This window comes from Diuraphis noxia, unplaced genomic scaffold (assembly GCF_037042655.1).
Source record: "Diuraphis noxia isolate RWA-SAM2 unplaced genomic scaffold, SU_Dnox_SAM2 contig0001, whole genome shotgun sequence".
In the NCBI taxonomy this organism is placed as follows: Eukaryota; Metazoa; Arthropoda; class Insecta; order Hemiptera; family Aphididae; genus Diuraphis; species Diuraphis noxia.
The window spans coordinates 38,818,152-38,839,447 of record NW_028301711.1 but is presented as its reverse complement, the minus strand read 5'-3'; the positions used below and the strand labels follow the sequence as shown (position 1 = coordinate 38,839,447).

Sequence of the window (21,296 nt, the reverse complement as noted above, 5' to 3'; positions counted from 1 at the left end):
CGGCCAACATGTGTGCTCATTGCACGGTTTTATGTGATATTGTGTCGTCGTATGTCATATCAGCGCGTTGCGGCTGCAGCAATAACGTACGTCCGTGGGGCCTAGTGAAGAACCGTAAACTCGAGCCGAATTTACTCGTCGACGCCGACGCTCATGGCCCGTCGATTATTTTTTCTTCTGTTCGCCACGTTAAAATATATATATATATAATAATAATAATGACATTTTTGTTAACTGGTTGAGGTCCCATTTCTCCGACTTACATTTTAATGCATATGTGCATTTCATATTATATAGATCATCATGTGCACTGTATCGTTTTAACGTTTCCAATCTATTATCAGGCATGAGTTTGCAAACCAGTTTTTTGGTTTATATGGAATCACCGCCATGTGGATAAAAACGAGTACAGTAAATTTATATAATAAAATCGATTTTTAACGTTAGCTGCTTAAAAGATAGATCCATTTCGATCCGACTACAACGTATTCGAGTCGTGTGAATAGTAGCAGCGTAAATTAAATGATTATCGTCTCCGGTTCCTGTCTGGTCAATGAAAAAATTAATATTTAATTCTAAGATCATACATAATATTTTAATTCAAAAGTGATGGTTATAGTTTTCACATAACGTTTTATTATTATTATTTTTTTTCCGTAAACGTTTTCGAATAACAAATTAACATGTATATACTTCCATAAATATTATTATGTCTATTTGGTAATCACTTACCGGCTGTAATAAGCTGTATATACCAGCAACGATTACGATTATATTTTATACTTACGCGCACCGGTTTTTTACTTTGACGTCGACGTTTTTTTTTTTTTATATTTTCAACATATTATTATTATACTATTTTACACTACATAGACTCCTCACATTTCTATCGACAATTTAGATTTTAGAACATCATCTTAGTCGTGTGCATCGATCTGTTGTTGTCGCTTACGACGTGGTTTTTCGGTAGCTGTGCGTGCGTTTGATTCTCGCTAATTATTATTATTACTATTATACACCGCAGAGCCGCCGACCACTAAATATTACACTCACGCGCGGGTTATCGGGGTAGCGGTAGACGCGTTTTTTTTTTTTTTTGTCACACGTTGTCGTTATCTCATATGTATGCATGTGTGTGTGTGGGCGTGTGTGTGTGTCATTTTGGTACACACACACACACACATATGCTGATGGCATCAAACGCGGCCGCCCTGTAACTCCATGCCCGTACAGGTGGGAGGAGGGTGTACAGTAATATTACGTACTACGTAATCGAGCCACGACCGCGGTGGTCTCCGGCGTTATTATTATAAATATTAATTTTTTTCGTGTTAATTATTATCCGCGTTTTTATTTCCCAGGATTATTATCTGGCCGACTAAAGGTGTTTGTGTTCGGATAACACCCGTGCCAGGTATCTAATAATTATATAATGTATAATACTAAATGCACAGCGCGCACGCATACAATTCATTATTTCAAACTGCATAATATCATGTGATGTTTTAATTTAATAACTCGTTTCGTTTTATTGTTATTGAGTTTATATTTGATAACAATATGACAATATACGAGTTTAGGGATATTCGAAAACCTATGTATACACATGCTAAGCTATGTTCCTCTTCCATCAATCGAGTTGTTGATACGTTTTAGTCGTGTTTATATATTATATAATGATATTATGATGATTATGTTTGACAAAACAATTCAGTAAAAAATATATACAACGTTTCGTTGGTAACATAGACATTTTCGTTTCAACCTATACTAAACTGTAGTTATTCAGACCCAGAATTAAATGTTTGATGTCAGAATTTCACTACACATGTGGTGGCCTGCAGGGTTTAACTGTACTTGAAAATATTTTAAATGATTTCCCGATGAGACAATCATATAATAGTTAAGTTTTTATCAACTTATTTATTCATTGTTGCACACATGATACTGAAGTATTATCAAATGTTGACATTCTAAATTTGGACGTACATATTATTATATGGTTACGTACTTACCTAATAGACTTATATAGGTACTAATTACATTTACAAAATTATTTTTGATTGACATTACTCATTTAATATATTTATATATGCCTAAGTATCATCTACTTTTTATGATGCTATGTAATATTATTATCCATCCAAAGAGGGTCAATTACGTATAATAAGGCAAAGTACGTCGACACTGCTGCAGTAGCGATGCCCAGGCAACTAGTTTCTCCTTTTCGGTTTAATAAATACGTTGTACATATACCTGTATATATAATAATAATATCTAGTATATACGCGCATGCATTATATAATGAAAAAGAAGATGAAAAAAAAAGCCACAAGTACAATTACCGATAAATTGGAATGCGATCTAATATAGCCAGCCGACGGTGGACTTCTGAAAATAGTCGAGACAGTGTGGTGGCATTGTTCGGAAACCTATAGTCCTTGAACGGGGTTCAGGTTTTGTTGACATTCCAGACGTCCGGGAGTTGGTGGATACCTTTACCTAAAGTACCATAATATAATATATTATATTATGGTCCCTTCAAGGTCTCTTTCGAAAAAAAAGTCGTGATATCACTTTTTTTCTTCTTATACACGCACGCTCAACATAAACATTCGCTTGTTTTTACAGGATTTGTGCGTTGCATAATAATAACTTGTTAGCGTTGCATTATACTACCTATATATGTTATTAATATTTCTATTACGATCGGTTCAACCCCTTTGGATGTCTACCAATAACAAAATAGTGGTCACATAATGATAGTTTGGAAAATCTACTGACATTCCCACCACAAGGATATAATAACATTGCAACATCACCGTACTTATTGTGTTAAATGTGTTGTGCGTTTATATAAAAATATTCGGCCTAATGAAACTTAACGAGACAATATATTTTAAATCATACACAAAACATCGTCAATAATTATTATCACTTTATACTCTCGACATTAATAATATTATATTACGTTAATTTGCTGTACATTATGCACTCATTTATAATTTTCAAAATCGTTTTCTTTATAATATCTGTGGTTTACAAGCAGTTAGGTATAGTTGGGCTAAACAAAACCCGAATGGCCCTTTTTTCCAAATCCAATATCAGCTACCATATTTATAAAAAAACATTTTTATATAATATTATTTGTCCAAACGTCTATAATCCACAAAAAAAAAAAAATTTATTAGCCCAATGAATCAATGTATTTTTTTTTATTGATTTTCATTTTTTATTGCCAATAACTCTCCTGTCCGTTATTATTATTATTATTATTATTATTATTATATTATGACTGCAAATACTCTTAACCCAATTATTATCTGGGTTGAATTGCAGGCAACATGACCCAGACCCGAAACGCCAAATTATCAGGGACAGCCTGGATAAATATATAGTGCCGTTCACATTTAATAGTTCAGAAATATCTTAGAAGGCATTATCTTAGTTTTTTTGTGTATTTTATTATTATTATTATGAACTATTTAAAAAAAAAAAATTCGTGTCGGATTTAAATAAAGCATATAATTGTATATCGTAGACGGTTCGGGTTACAAGGTAATATCTCAAAAATGTGACCAATAAAATACTAATAACATTCAAGCAAGCCGCTTACATGTGTATTTTATTACAAGAGCATATCATAATAAAATGTGTATACATTTTTAATATGGTGGAACTCGTGGGAGAGAATGTAAAATATATATTATACTAGAAAGATATGGGCTGTCGGCATTTGTCGTAAATATTGTTATCATTCGACAATAATTATTATCCGTAAAATCTCCAGATGACATGCTTAATTAGTTTTTTTTTTCATATTATTTATCGTGACTAATTGCGATAAGAATTTTAGTTTGACTGCAGACGCTATATTTAAAACGGTAGTACACATTTTGTAAAGCTACGTCTCACTATCCTACGATGTGACAGGTCAGTTATCAGTGAATCGTATTTTTTGGCTACTAAAAACATTCCAGTTTTCGGTAATTTTTATTAACTAAAAGTTGTTTGGACGAGCTTCAAGGTTTTCCGACCAAAATTAATATATTCAAACATCAAATAATGAAATTCTAGAAAGTATAATCACATATTTTTGAACCGACTACATAATAAAACAGTGTATGTATCTTAATAAATTCCTTACACGTTAACATTTAATGATCACTATTCACTTATATGTTACATTATTTTGGACATTATTAAACATCATAAAATATGAAAAACACGAACACACATAGGTAATCATTACAATGTAGTGAATTCGGATTTCTTTGTACACATTTCGGTTTACATTATCGTTAAAATAATATGTTGGTATATTTATAATAATAACCGTGCGTGTAATATAAATACTATAATATGTTGTAAAAGTCGTGTGATATCGAACACTCGCTTAGGTTTGTATTTTTTAATTTTGCAAAAGTTAAGAGGGTTGATATTTCTATATAGTTTTCTATAACTCAATAATCCCCCCTCATTTGCCGTCCTTAATACAATACACTACATTATTATGCAAAGTCGAATTTAAAGATTTATTTTTCATTGAATCATGTTGCCTAGGTGCGCAACAGAAAACTCGCCCCAAGTGCGACTGTGCACTTCTCTCTGAAGAGGTAAAACGTACAAATGGGATTTTTACAAAAAAAAAAATTCTCATCGGTTGGTCGGCGTTACCAGTTGATTTGTTTTGTATACAATGCACATGACGTGGACAACGCACAACAACACCAACACAATAGCACAACGTAATAATAATAATAATAATAAGATCTAGTTGGCGCCTCAAAAAATATACGTTTTTGACATACATAAAATAATAATAACACGATGGAAAATACTGCTTGTGCGTGCGTATATAATATAATATGCTGTCCACTGACTTGACAGCTCCAGTACCGCGAGTCGCTTGTTGTTTTCTCTCGGTTTTGATTGGCGGCTCGGTGTATCTATGTGTTATATTGTCTTATTATAATATTATATTTGATGCGGTGGTGGCAACGGGTCCAAGGGCGACGCACAGCAACCACACACACATAGACACACGAGACGTGATGCTTGCGCAAGGGCTTAGATTTTTGCGTACCCGCGACAGACGTCGTCCTCGGGGGGCCTTTGGGGAGAACGAGTGTGCGTATGTTATATTCGTTTTCACTAATACGTATAATATAATATTAAGTAAGTACGTCGTAATTATTTACGATAATATTTTACGGGGGTTGAGGTAATCGATATGGTAAGGGCTTGTCGTTGTATTATATGATTTTCAATGGTTATCCGACGTGATTTTTTCCGTTTTTCCTGATTATAAAAAACCGTTTTTTCCTCCATATACTTTGTACGTGCGTTTTACGTCCATTCAGTAGTGACGTCGCCCTTCTCCCGTTGTTTCACAACCAGTTGACGCGACATCTGTCTGTGATGTTACGCATGGGTCTACAGCAGCGGCGGCGGCGGTGCCATGCATGGGATTTGTTATGTCTTATATTAATAATTATTATTATACGATTGTGCCGTTCCTAGGACGTTCTTTACCCCCTCCATTACGTCGTCATCGACCACATCGTCCTTCGACATTCCGCGCCCAATCTTTTCCATCCAACCACCCTCTGATAGCGCACCCTGCCATAACAAAACGATTGCTTTTTTTTTGCTGTAACCAAATCCCGTGCATTTTCGGGTATTAGTGGTCTGGGTAATCATGCGATAACTACCACAGAGACTAATACACTGTCGGTCATAAACTATTTTGCGGTGAGAAAAAAAAATGATTTGGAAGATTAAAAATACGAAAACTCTGTAACTAGTCGTTGTATAAACACTACTCGAATTACACCGAATACAAAAAGAATACATTTTATTTTACCTTTCAAGCTCGTGTTTTACAATTTCGCCGTTTCTTTACATCTACGAACGTCACATCAGCAACGCACAAAAACATCGCTCTGCGGTGTTATCGCGAGGAATTTAATTATTTCTATATAATATATTATTATTATATGCGGTCTACGAGACAAGTATACACTGGTGCTACGGGAAACGATCGGAATACAATCGAATGCGAAGTTATTAGACAATATTATTCGCCCTCCCACCTGTTCTCGTCCGATACGAGAGTTAGATATTAATCACTGACCGGAATATTCTGGTCAAATCGTTTGTGTAATACAATATCGGGATATTTAACATATATAACGCTGTCTGAGCTCCGTGCACTGTGATATATATATATATATATATATATATACGTATACATACTATATACCTATAACCTCTAATAGGTAGGTATACGGTTTTAAGGCTTATACGAATTATTATTATTATGCAAACGTTTCATTCACGAAATCGGTTTACGCGCGCGAGACAAGTACAAAGAGAACCGCGGTGAAACGAAATATTTCGAAAGTCGATGAAATTATGTGGCTGGCCTCTATTAGACGGGCTATCCGAGACGGCTGCGGCGGCAGTGGTTGATATACATGATATGATATGGTAATTGGTAATATATTATATATATGTATTCTATACAATACACACGGAGATGGTGGAGGTGCTGGTGTGCAGGCGACGCGATATGCGGACGTTTTTTGGACGAAACCGGGAGACGATATTTTAGCCTAAACGACGCGTGTAAACGAGACGACCCCTGCCTGCGCCCATTTAATATATACGCACAACAGTTAGGTCAGGTACCTATGTTATAGAAGTGGAAGGTAGGTTATCCTATATGAGCCGCTCCGGTGAGAGAGGCGGCGCGGCGGTGTGCACCGTCATCTATCGTTTGATCATCCCATGGCCATTCGAAAGAATATGCGTACGGCGCAATATTCGAGTAAAAAAATAAATACCTAAAAAGTATATATAATAATAATATATACCCGCCTGCAGGCTATTGCCGCCGAAAAAATGTGTACTCACCAGCGCCCGGTTGACCGTTGCCCATCGACCCGTACAATATATTATAATATACGCAATAACAGCAAAACCTACCTAATGTTATAAATGTTATAATGTTATGTAGTGTCCGGAATTGCGGTTTCACTTGGATCTCTCGATAAGAAAACAAACACTATACAGCACACACACGTTCGAATCCGTTTTTGACTCTCTCTGTCTCTCTCTGTCTCTCGCCATCTCTCTTCCCCGTATACATATCATGCGCAAATATACGATCTACACTCGGACGGCGAGTTGTTGTTATTGCTTATAGCTTGTTTTTTTCCCCTCCGATCACGAGAGTGGCTGTGGTGGCGGTGGTGGTTTTAATTTGTTTTACACCACCGACGAGAAGAAGATGACCTCTACATAATATTATTATTTTTATTTTTTTCATCATATGTATCGTTTCCCGCGAGCACTATCATAACATCGGTATTGATGGGTGGTGGGTGGTGGGCAGGAGAAGTAGTAGTAGTAGTTTAAGGTAAGGGCGGAGATTCATCAGTGGTATTCAGTCGCTGCAGCCGATTATTATGATGTCTTCATCACGTGGAAGGAGGAGAACGGCGCTGCGGTACGTCACCACCTCCCCTCTTGTCCGGGGGTTGTCAGTTGTCACACGACGTTCTCTCGATCGTTTATCTCTCGTCCGGCGGCGGCTCCAAACGCTATGCGCTTCCACAACACCGTCACACCGCCACTGCACCGTTACCGACGACCACCACCACCACCGCCACCGCCTCTGACTCCACTACAAGTGATGGCCACTAACCAGTACCGGTGCACGGTCGCGCGTCTGCGCGGAAATTTATGGCGCTGCGTCGCATTGTTTAATATTATTTTATGTACACACATGGCGATGGCGGCGGTCCCATATCGCCGAGATTTATTAAGTAATCACGGGCACATATTTTTCTCCCTCCTATGGCGTGGCGCATATTTCATATAATTATTTATATTTCGTTGATAATAAAAATTCAGTCACGTACCCGTAGACCCGACATCCCCAAGTGAGCGTCCTACCGCGAGAGCGTGCGCGTGGAGAAAAATCGAGTTGGCGAAACAAAGGACGGTGGTAGTGGTGGTGGTGGCGGTGATGGCGGCGTCGGTCGTCGAGAAGAATGCGGTGCGCAACATATGATTTAGACCACCTGTATACGACCGAGAGAAATAGACAGAGATTGTGAGTTAGTGTGTGTGTGTAAAAGAGAGGGACAGGGATATAGAGTGAGAGTGTGGATGAGAGCTGCTTTGAGTGAGAGATGACGACGCGGTGTAGGAGAGAGAAACCGAACCGCTATGGCCCCGGGCGTCTAGACTATTATGCGTTTGCGTGTGTGTGTGTATGCGTCCCGACTAGACCCGAAGCGTGTGCGTTGTCTGGACGAGAAATTAAGCGAAAACAACAGTAGAAAAACTATTTACTGATCATCCCGCAGCTACCTGCAATTTGTCGAAATCCGATGGATTTCATAGCTGGTGCGATTCGCACGCTTTTCCCCGCAGACGATGCGGGACAAGCTCTATTCGGTCCACCAGCGCGCGTCGTATCTCGTGGACCCTCAACTATATTATTAACGCCGCGTGCCACGAATCGTTCATTTTCTATTAAAAATGTTTCGAAAGTGAACAATGGGATATTGTCATTATTCATAACTTTTTAATGTATAGTTCGACGTGAATTTTGGCCCCAAAGTGTTGTTTTATCCCGCAATATTATGTCAAAAAGTATTAAAGTTTTTAGAAATATTTTCGATAGGGATTCGATTAAGGAATTTAATAAATCAGTCAATAATAAAATGCTTTTATTTTTATAGTTTAATTTAAGAAAATCATCCGTGTCCTAGTAACAAGACGGTTTCTGAAGATGTTCTCATCATCTGAACATATTTAGGGCTCAGAACCTCCAGTCATCCCCTATAGATATGCCTATGAATGATAGATATATCATCAACATTATGATATGTACATAGCTTTAGGAACACGTTTTTTTCCGACAAATATTTTAATTTTTTTTTATTGTCGTCTACGAACTCGACGCCGCCGCGCGCCGCTCTGTGTAATATTATATTTTTTGACGTGGCTATATTATACTCACACGCATCTATTATCGTATCATCATTATTATTATTATTGTAGCGGTGCAGCTCTCGGACGGCGTATATCAATATATATATATATATAATATACTCATCTACATAATGTAAAATCATATGTAATAGGTATATACCGGCCGCTGACGGATTGTCCGAGTCTCCGAAAAACCAACTCGTGCAGTATAATGCACGTCGCACACAACAACGACGACGACGCGAGTGTATTATAAATAATACGATATGTAATATATTATTTAATATTATGTATTGTACACGCACAGGTCGATTTCCACATCGCGTCCAAGAGGGTTATATTATACACGCGCTCACACAATATAATAATAATAATATACGCACACACACACACACACACATATATATATGCGTCGTAATAACAATATTATTATACATCATCTAAACATCTCGTCTCGTTACCGAGTGCCCCCCGGAGTAGCGCCGTTAATGTGTAGGGCGCGAGGGGGTCTGTTCTGCGGTCCGTCGCGGCGGCTGTGCCGATCATGTCTCCGGGCGCCGCGCGACCATCGCCGTGTCTCGGTGTAGAGTGTATATAATAATGGTAACGATAATAATAACGTAATAATAATAAATAATAATAATAACAACAATAATAATAATAATAACGTTATAATAGTATTATATATATATACGGAAACGTTGAAATATTATCGTGTGCACGCTCGTTTCGTGCACGGTCGCCGACGTATTTTTTAACAGCGGTTTTCGGCCGAAGGGTGACGTGTGAGAGCAAAACACAATAATATATATATTGTTTGTCAAAATGTTTGTTCCCGACGATTTCTCTCTCCACCGGCAAAGGCGCCTGCGAAATATCTAAGCCGCGGTCTTTTCCGTTATTTATTTTGCTTCTTGCGTTTACAAAACACCATAATAATAATATTACCTATCATAATATGTTTCTTTGTGCTATATCATGGGTACCCACTGCACATTCATTTTGTATGCATATCTATATAGAATAATAGTGTATAAGTCCATAGTGTGTCGGTATTCTAACGTTTTATAATAACAATATTATGTTTGTGTTTCATCACTATACACACACACACATATATATATATATATAGGTCTTGCAGTACACGTATTATTATATAAATATTGTTATTTGAAATATGTTACCTATATTATATAATATTAACGTTTGTCGTTTGCGTTATTTGTGTTTCAGACTATAAATTTTGTTCGTACAAGCCAAGTGTGATCGCGGGGGCCAGCATCGCGGCTGCTCTCAATGGACTGGAATACGCGGCCATTTACAAGTACGACTTGTTCAATAAGCTGCACGCCATCACTGGCTCTAAAAAGGTAAGCGTTCTCTTTACAGTAGTGTTAAGCATATATACAACTAATGTAGGTGAAATACATTTAAGAAACATGTTTCATAAAACATGTGACTGTGTAACTTAATATGGGTGGTAGGAAATAAATTATATATTTTTCTACCTATATTGTCTTTAAAATTATAGTGGGAGAAAAAATGTGACGCCCTTCTATAAGTCCCGAAAATAAATCTGTCCATAATACTCGTGTCCTTGAAGTTTTGAAGGATCTTAAGATCGGTGAAAATAATATAATATCAAGTTTGTTATAACTATCAATATTTTAACGTGTAGAAATAATTAAAATTTACACAGAAAAATTAATATTCAATCTCAAGTTTTAAAAAAAATATAAGTTTTGTAATATTCGTTAAATAAGACTAATAAGATATTAAACAGGGTCGGGAGACAAAACAATATTTTCCTCTCACTATAAAATGTATGTTTTCTACTGACCTCCCATATTAAAAAAAATTATAATTATCAATTATGCCTTGTCTCTTTAAGAAAGAAAAAAATAAATCTAATAGTTCGTGGATTAAGTACACAACTTTTGTACTACCTATTGAAATCGTAATGCTTTATATTAACCAATAACGTCGCTTTAATTCTTATAGATACCGCCTCTTAATCAGCCTAGTGACACGAATATGGTTTGCTGCACAATTGCACAAGTTTGGTGCATACTGTAGTGCTCCAAAATTCATCTCTTCCTCTGTATTTAACAGTTCATTTAAATTTTCCTCTTGTATCTGTTGACATTATGAGAGATTTCTATCCATCTCTCCTCACCATGATGTTTTATAAAAAATAATGATAATTGCGTGCGCGTGCGTATAGTAGGTAGGTATTATATTATTAAATGTCGGTTGGTCGTTTGACGCGTTCTAAAAATTCGTTTTGCGCACACAAACAGAAATAATATTGTAATATCATACTCACTGTCTCAGTTATGCATATTATAATTCACGACACGACTGCGATATGATTATAATAATAATAATTATTATTATTACCATAATTACCTATCGCCGTCCCGAGTGTGATGTTTTCATTCGACTTCAATCGGATGTTAATTAACAGCACAATCCTGCTTTTGCCCCGTCGCCGTCGCAATTCGTCGTCATCACACGTATTTAAATTTCGAGCTCTCCCCTCCCACCAATCGTCGACCCACACTCTCGTTTATGATAGAGGTAGGTTTACGGACATATACAATGATATGTAATTAATATTATGTATAGGTACACTGAATAATAATAACTCCTCGTTTCTTCCTGCTCCGACCCCGTAGACCTCGTGTTTCTCGCTAATGGTGTTCACTGTTAAGTCCGTGCCGCCGACGATTTTATAAATTTATTACGTGTTCTCATCATACGGCTCCAAGCCGTCGAAATATTTTATTTCAGCACGGCAGTGCGATATTGGTCGATCCATCCGTTTCATTCGCCCCTACCCACCCCCGTCACCACTTCGTCTGGAATGCGTTTGGAGAGCTTTTCATTAATCGCGCCATGGTCGTTTTTTTTTTCCCCAGGAGGTCCTGAAAGCGTGCCAAGAGCAAATCGAAGCAATGGTCGAGGGCCACAAGAGACAGCGCAAGGAAATGGATTACCAAAATATGTACGAAAAGCCGTACGACAAGACTGCCGAGTCGGACGATAATACAAATTGTTGGATTTGAGATCGTCGTCAGACTTACAAAAAAATATAAATGTACGAGGAAAAAAACTACACCGAAAGAAAAAAAAAACAAAACAATTTTTATTCCGATTTTATTTTACTATTATTATTATCATTACATACTCCACTGCAGTAAAGTTCACTTGTTAGGTACAAACAAACCAATCGGTGATAATAATATATCATCGGTCCACATATTTGATTACACATTTTGCACAACAACAACAATTATTAAATTCTATATCATACCTATATACCTACTGTTTAAGGTACTCGCATTTGGTAAGATTTTTGACTTTCAGAAGCACTGTATAATAAGATCATTAGTTTAGCCTTAGGATTAGGTTTTATGATTATTTTGACTTAATATTATTATTTTTTAATGGGGAAGGCAATAAAATACGCTTCATGTTTCCGTACATATTATGTTATTATAATAAGTTTATTATTAATATTATTATATTATTATTCACAGCAGCTCTGATTTATCAAACAGTCTAATGGTGATTGTTTATATACCATATAATATTATAAAACCAATGTTCATTAATAAGCTCAACGTAATCCGATAACGAAAAATTCAATTTTCATAGAAACACGTCCTAAATATATTCTGTGAACAACCACCAATCCCGGCATGCATAATGTACGCGATACTTTTAATGTATATCGTGTACAACATGGTATTTTATATTTTATTCGTTTTCGCATATGTCACCAAGATTCGATTTAAATGTACAGTTATAAAGTGCCAGTACGGCTACCTAAAAAACCAACAGATTCCTAAAATTTTATTAAAGTTTAAGTTATATCAAAATAGATAGATATTTTATTACATATTATTATATTACAACATATTATATTATTTAATTACAATTTTTTTTTTTTGTAGCGTTTAAGGTAGACTCGTCGACCCAGAGTTTAGCACATGGTTGGTGCGACATTTTTTTTAAAGATCTCTTGTGTCGGCGGTCTTTTTTTTTATACATTTATTTAAATAAAAAAGCTCAAGTTTCCATTGCTAAATAACATATCACTCACGATTGTTGCTTTCTTTGATTTCCGAACGTTTATTACACTTTTACATACGATTTGTTTACAATAATATTAAAATTAGTTTTAAATGACCATCACATATCTTATACTTAAATTGATTCCGATCCCAACACGAAGAACGTATTATTAGGTTTTCAAGCTTCTTCGTACATTTTAATTTTATTCTTATATTTACTGTTTTTCAAATTAAAAAGTACAAAAGATAATACTAAAAAAATATGGTCAAAAAGAAAAATTTACGTAGTTTAAGATTTATTTGCTCCATTGGGAATACCGATGTAATTTGATTAATTTATTATTTTTATTGATATTTAAATATATATATATATATTTTTTTTGTTAACGGTAATAGTTTTATGACAAGTATTTTTAAGTATGTAGCATACACCGTTGTTCTATTATTTGCATTGCCCCTCTCCATTGTTTAAAAATTCGGAGAGAAATCTACGAAGAAAAACGATAGAAATCACGTCTTCCACAGGCCTCAAATCCGCGCGAAGCCATTGGCTACCCGAGATTTGTCTCTCCCCCAGTCCCCCCCTCAAATTTAGCTTGATTTTGTGGATTATAATATTTGTATATATGTACCGACGGGACGTGGGTTAACGGCTCGGACAAGGAGGGACGAAATAAAAAGAAAACACGAAAAAAATATTTTAAAAAACATGTTTTTTTATACACGCACACCATATACATACCTCAGTTCCAAGTTGATTTATTTACTATTATTTTTTTTTTCCATAGTAATAGTAGTTGTAGTAGTAGTCTTATGATATTTAATAAATAGTTATAGTAGCGTATATTGTAATAATATGTAAGTCCTGGATGTGTCCCGAACCGTGTGTAAAAATATATAATATAACTTCGTCCTGACGGCTAAAATCCGATAAAGTGAAACGGGGAAAAGGGGGAGGAACGTAACGTTTGGCCTCGTTATAATTATTTTAGAATGTAAGTCGCACCACAAACACCACATACACACGTTTTTATATAATATTATGATGCTGTTATATGTATAATAATACGTATAATAAAATTTATACCATTTGGTGTATTTTAGTTGTTTAAAGAAAAATTTATATAATATTATTTAATAGATTACATATTTATATATAAATATATACAAATATAACTACAAGTTGAATTCTATATAAATATAAATAATATAACATAAAAAAAAGATTCTACTAATCTCTATAGTTTTGCACTGTTATCAACGCAGTTGTTTTTTTTATTATTATTATTAAATTTATATATATATATATATATATATATATATATATATTAAAATATTTTTTTTCCACTCCGGCTATTTCAACTTTTATTTTCTCCCAATTTATTTCTACAGCCTCTATGACTGTTGAGTGTCTGCAAGGAAGTGGAAATACATTTTAGAATTGTTACCAACCGAAATAGTCAAATAAATATTTGGAATATAATATAGATTATAATACCATGTTTTCATTTTATTCATTTATTATATATTTATATATTTTTTTTTTTTTCAAGTATATTGTAATCGTAAATATTAATATTTTTGGTCTTGTAACTTGTAGAGAACATATTACAACATCTGTTTCTGTATTAGGTTTATGTCCACAAATATATATTGTACGCATACTTACATATACATATATATATATATATATGATATAGTTGATAAGCATATTATATTAAAGAAAATGTAAAATGAAGATTTAAGACACTGTTTTTTTTTCCAATGTTATATTACAGTTTTTATGTATATGTATATGATATATCATTATTATTATATTATTATTATTATTATATTCACTATGTTGTCATGTGCTTCTTTAATACAAGCCGTAAAAATCGAGCTATGATTATTTAACTTTTTAACTTTTTTTTTTTTAATGGTAATAATTAGTACAAATATTTATAGACTAACGAATTCGTACATCGAATGCCAAGTTTTATGTGTTCCCGTAAAGAAAACAATAGGACTTAGATAAGACTCAAACGCTTAAAATTTCGTTTGAAAATACGCTTACGTTTTTCTTTTCTTTTAAATCTATGTCGGTCATATTATTTACAATAAACGCATATAGACTTTCCATATTAGATGTATAAGTTGAGTCAATCTGGTCATGTTTGCTATGTTTTTCTTTTTTTTTTACTGTGCCATAATATAATAGTACCTAAACAAAATTCACATTAATATGGTTTAATATTGCCATCATTAATACACAATTTTTATTTTATACACATATATTATATAAAAGTAAATTATACATTTTTTTTTTTCGTTTTTCAATGTTGTTAATCGTATTTTGCGAGTCTTTGGCAACGCAAAAAGTATTTGCACAGCATTTTATTATATATACATAAAGAAAAAAAATATACTTATCTGACCATATTATATAATAACATAAATAAAATTGTAAGTAGATAACCACCGCATCATGTTGTTAGGCAGTGGTTATGCATTTACGAACTTATAACATGTAACAATATATATTATTATTTACACATTATATTGATATTTTTGTACTTATTCGTTTTATTATAAGGTCAATATTATACTATAATATCAATAAAGAAAAAAAGATTTACTGAAATAAAAATGTGTTCTATTTTTTGTTTAAGGAGTAAATGTCCTAAATGAATCATAACGACCGATCAATTGAGCGTGAGACATACAGTCGAGTTTCGATAAACAAAATAGTGATAGGATTAAAAGAAAATAATTTGACTAACGTATTTTTCGAGTTGTTTACCTCGAACAAAAGTTATAAACACTTCAGTGGACAAAAAAAAAAAGAGCTACTGGCGAGCTATCAAGACATTTCTGTATTATTAGAAAGCCATTTTCAATGCCGATGAAGATAAACTATTATCTCGAGTTTTCCAAAATACGTAGAAAGTTTTCAATATTATGTGTTTTATACCACGTGGGTATTATCACATATTGCGAAACTGTGCGTTAACTGAGAAACTATAGTTGTCGTGTGTACTCACGTGTTCATATGAGTTAAGTTCTACGGATGTGTTCGGTTTGAATTCAAACGGTTCCATTGGTTCCAATGAGATTCAACTGCAGTACCTATACGGAAAACTGTTCCGATCGTAGATGGCGCATGTCAGCGGTTGTACAATGTACATTATGAATTATTATGATATAAACGCCAACGACTTGAAAAATAAATATGAACTGCACCGATATTCATTTTTTAAATATTTGAAATCAGTTATAATTTATATGTAGGTTCCAAATAATATATACTTATTCGAAAAACAAAAAAGTATTTTTGTAATTTTGTACGGTAAAAAAAAATGAGTAAAACGCCTATTTGTTAATAACCGTTATGTAGGTAACATTAATTTTCAGCATCATATAGATAACGTGAATACTTAAATTACGTATGCTGGTACTTTTTGTTCCTGTTTAATTGACTACTGCAGATGAGGCTCTGCGTGAACAAAACTACTCCTCTGATGCCATCTTTTATTGATGTATACACATTGTGCAAAGATTAAGTAAAAGATACTATATAATAACACATCATACATCGGACGATTGCAGGCATGCAGCACAGCACCTCAAAAAATAAAGAGTAATATTCAAAAAAATGGTTAAACCATCTATTCGCACCCGCCAACTTGTGTTCTTGTTCTACTGGATTTCGTTTGTCCGGGGAGGGTTCAGTCGGTTGGGGCAGATATCCGTAGATTTGATCTTAATTCAGACTCGTATATCATATAATATGGTCTTGTTCTTTGCAGCTTAGTACGTCCTCAACCATTTAGAAGTACTTATGAGTGGCACATTAGAAAGCAGTCTGTATTCGGTGATTTGGTGATTCTCATGAGACGAGACAGCGACAGGTGGTGTACAGCAAATCCTGAACGTTGAAGTTTTCAATTTCATTGAAATGATTGAAATTTAATAAGGTTTGAATTTTTGGGGTTCCCTAGAGTTGAATGCTATATTATGTCATTGCAGAGAGTAGTATTTGTTTGTAAATCGATGTTTTTTGTTATTTAGTGAGATTTTTAATCGAAGAAGTAGTCTTGATATCTATAAGGTTAAGCGATGTTTTTTTCGCTTTAATCTGCAGGTTAGCCCAGGTTATTAGTCTTGTATCGAAGAGGAGTACTAAGTATTTAACAGAAATATCCACGGGGATTAATTGGTTGTTTAGACGAACAGAATAAACATTTGTAGGGTAGAATTTCTTTCGTCAATTTTAATTTTCCAACAGCTGAACCATTCTTGTTGCTGGGTTAGGAGGTCTTGAAGGTTGTTAGTGGCAGTGATTGTATCGGAATCAAACGAAGTTATGGTTATATCGTCGACGAAGGTAGATAGAGTAGTGTAGGTCTATATGGTAGCTCTGCTGTATTGAAACGAGTCGGGTGGTGGATGTTGTGTTGTGTGTGTCATCTGATTTTATAGGATGAGAGTTGAACATTTTTTTTTCTCGTTTTGATAGAAACTTTTGAAGGGCATAATTCAAACAACATATGGTTGGACGGAGGGGAATTCTCTTGATCAGTATTGCAGTATACAAGCAATTACAGGTGGTATGTTTACTATTATTTAAGCCAAAAATTAACCCGTGCATAGTAATGTATTTTATATTTGTTATTTAACATATTATGATTGAATTGATGAACGTTTGGGCGCTGCCAGTTGTGATCAAATGATTCGGAACCGGAGTCGAAAGCGAAACATTGTGAAAAAGTAAATACATTCTACATGGTTAATGGTTATTTGTGAATACCATTCTGGTTATTAGTTAAGTGTCTCTGTCATCAGTGTATATACCGCTAACGACGACGAGGCGTTCCGACGGAATCGTCTCTTCTCCACGGCCACCGATTGTTGTTTATCATCCCTTCGTGTTTTTTTTTATGCGCCTTTATACTGCGTTCATCGCAATACACGTCTATTGTATTATTATTATTATTATTATATTGTTGTCCGACTGTACCGGTGGTGTCATACAGTAAGTTAACCGTATATATAGTCGATATTTTTTGTCATTCAAAAAATGTTTTCAATGGAATTTTTATAGAACCCAACATGAAAATATGTTGTTGGTATTTTCCCGTGTGACAAAAATATAAAAACTCATTATTCAAAAGCGTGGGCGACACAGAGATATATTATTAGTTGCGTGTTATATTATACCTACATCCTACAATATAAACCTTAAATGTATCCACTACACTTGTACAAGAGAGGCCCCTGAAAATTAATTGTATATTGCTACGAGTTTCGGACCATTGATGATGTACCAAAATGTTATCTATAATTCGCATCGAATTCAGACAGCATGAGTATTAGTGTACTACGTACATGAATTTAGTTAGATTTAAGATGGACGTTGATGCTAATAAATAGAACAAGAAAAAAGTACATTATACACTAAAAAATTGTTTAAAAAAAAACTATTTTCTTATCGTTTATTAACGATAAATTATCTTGCTTTTATTTTTCTAGGTATTTTTACTAAGTACCTATCTATCTTTTATATATACCTATGTTTATTTGAAGGTTTATTTACACTAGGCTCATTATAGATGGAAATTAATAATAAATACACGAAAGCAAAACAAACAATTTTTAAAGCTTATTTTATTTTTTTATTTTATCGAAGGAGAAAATTTGATACAGTTTACTTATTTTATATTTAAATAAAAATAAAATTACTAATAAATAATAAATTTATTTTTTTATTCTACAAGGTATATGAAACGAACTTGTTTGAAAAATATTATTTTAGATCTACCAATAAAAAATACGATCCCACGCCTTTGCTATAGTCTATATGCAAGGCTGTCATATGATATCAAAGAATTTCAATTTGAATACAAAATAAGTTAAATACCTATATTTTGATACAATTCAATAAACTATTCTAAACACTAGCGTAAGTATATTATATTATAACACATACCTACAACTATTTGTATTGCATATTTTTCAGGACGAAATAATGTATATGGCAACATGGTATTTTACGTTAATATATTATTATTAAAATATTTGAATATTTAAGATCGAGACTTTTCAAATATTAAAAAAAATGTTCATCAGTTCTTTCAAAAAATAAAACCCTTTTCATAAAGAATAATTTTTTTTAAATTTAATTTACGCATTTCATTAAATATTTTTAAGTATTGTACGCATATTATTTATTAATTGGTACTTAACATATAATTAGTTTATTTTGCGTATTTTCTTACTTTTAGATGTACCTATAAGTTTTACACTTGTTTTTTAATATATTAAAATGCACAGCCTTGCTCATGAGTGATTTATGAATTATAATAAATACGTCAGTATCAATATAATAATGGAATGATAAATAGGTACTGATAAGCGACATACATATTTTCTCTTTTATATTTTAGTATTCTAAGATAATTATTATATTATTTACTATAAAAAAAAACTCCAAAACTACCTTGGTATTTATACTTATGCATACTACAGTTAAATATTAAAATTAATTTAATCATTTTTTTAAATGAAATATGGTCTTATGATTTTATATAATATATTATGCAGAGCAAATAATTATCGGTTATGTGCCATACCATTTAGACCTATCGGCTATCGGTCAGTGCAAAATATCGTGGCTTATGACGTATATGCAATTATGTGTCTAACATAAAATTATACACTAATATTTTAAGCTAAATAAAATAGATTGTCTTAAATCTTAAGTTTAAATAAAAATCAATTTTTTAAATGTCGTTACGTATTATATTTATTGTTGCCGCTTGTCGGGTAAACGATAACCGATTGTTTTGTAACGATTGTTACACTTACTGAAATATATGTACAAAACAGGTGGTTGGTTGAAAACAAAATTTATTTATTGCGTTAACTTTTTATTTAAAATAAATCACTTATAATATAGATACATGAAAAACATATTTTTCTCCTTTGTTTATAGTAAGTAGGTACTTGATTATAGTTCCATACAGCTAATAAATATTATTTTATTATCTATTGTTAGATTGGTGTATTATTTGTGTATATTTGAATACCAGTTAAATTTCTATAAATTTCTATATTATTTAGTGTTCAGATAACATTTATAAACGACTTCAAAGGAACTTCACTCAAAAATAGTTACAAAATTATGAAAATATGCAGAATCTTCAACACTGCATTGCGTGTCATTTTTAAGTTGTATTCAATTATTAATGTTGTTATTTATTTATAACTAACTTGTAGTAACATGTAATATGTTGATACATTTTAATTTTTAATAAATAAAAAAAAATATATATATATATTAATGTGTTATTTTGTCTGGTATTAGTAAAAGTAATATTGAAACAGTTAAACTATTCCATTTTTTACATACTTTACATATTAGGTATAATAAATGTCCAATGTCCGACCAAAACTTTTGAATAAAATATGAAAACCTAAATTTATAATAAGATGTGGAGGGTTGTACTGGAAGGTATAGCAATTATCTACTTTTTAAAATTTACATTTTTTATTCCTCCACTTATTTTGAGCCATTTAAATTATTGATAGTTAGATTAGCACTTGAAAATAGTTTGGAATCTAGTTTCAAAAACTGATATAATAAGATTACTTTATTCAGATAATATTACTGATAAAAATAATAATATATATTTGCCTAACTAAAGACAGAAATAAAGTAACACTTAATCACATCATAAATTTAACAATATTGCTGATTAAGAACATATTTACACAATAGAAATGTAATGGCATACTTAATTGTTCTAAGGATGGAATTATAATAATATTTTTTAAATCAGTAATGAAAAATGTATTCATATTAAATAGAACATGTATACATTTTAAATCTATTTAATTATGAACTATAATTCATTAAGGAGAAAAAATAAACCACACTCACTAAACATGTTTACATGTTCGTGTGGGGCCCTTGATCCCCCTATACATATATACACACACAATGAGGGAGAAAAAAGATAGAGGGAGAGAAAAAACCAGAGAACTAGACTGAGAAATAATTACTGCTGGGTAATAAATCTTTCCTCCACTTATTTTTTGTTTTGCTATTACAAAAAAATTTAAATATATTATTATATTGTTATTATTATTTTTTGGTTAGGTTAGGAGTTGCACGAGTTGAGCTAGTCTAGATATGGATTTAATCGGTGTGAGTTTTACTGAAAAATA

At 33.0% G+C, this 21,296-nt stretch overlaps 1 protein-coding gene across 1 annotated transcript in view; it reads left to right on the top strand.

Annotated features, from left to right (window-relative positions):
• LOC107168411 (G1/S-specific cyclin-D2) overlaps positions 1–15,717 on the top strand; it is a 61,692-nt gene extending 45,975 nt beyond the window's left edge. Inside the window, exons 4-5 of the mRNA XM_089216134.1 lie at positions 10,243–10,379; positions 11,931–15,717. Of these exons, the coding sequence (XP_089072260.1) occupies positions 10,243–10,379; positions 11,931–12,077 (284 nt within the window). The 3' untranslated portion in view covers positions 12,078–15,717. The remainder of the gene's footprint in view (positions 1–10,242; positions 10,380–11,930) is intronic.
• The last annotated feature ends 5,579 nt before the right edge of the window (positions 15,718–21,296 follow it).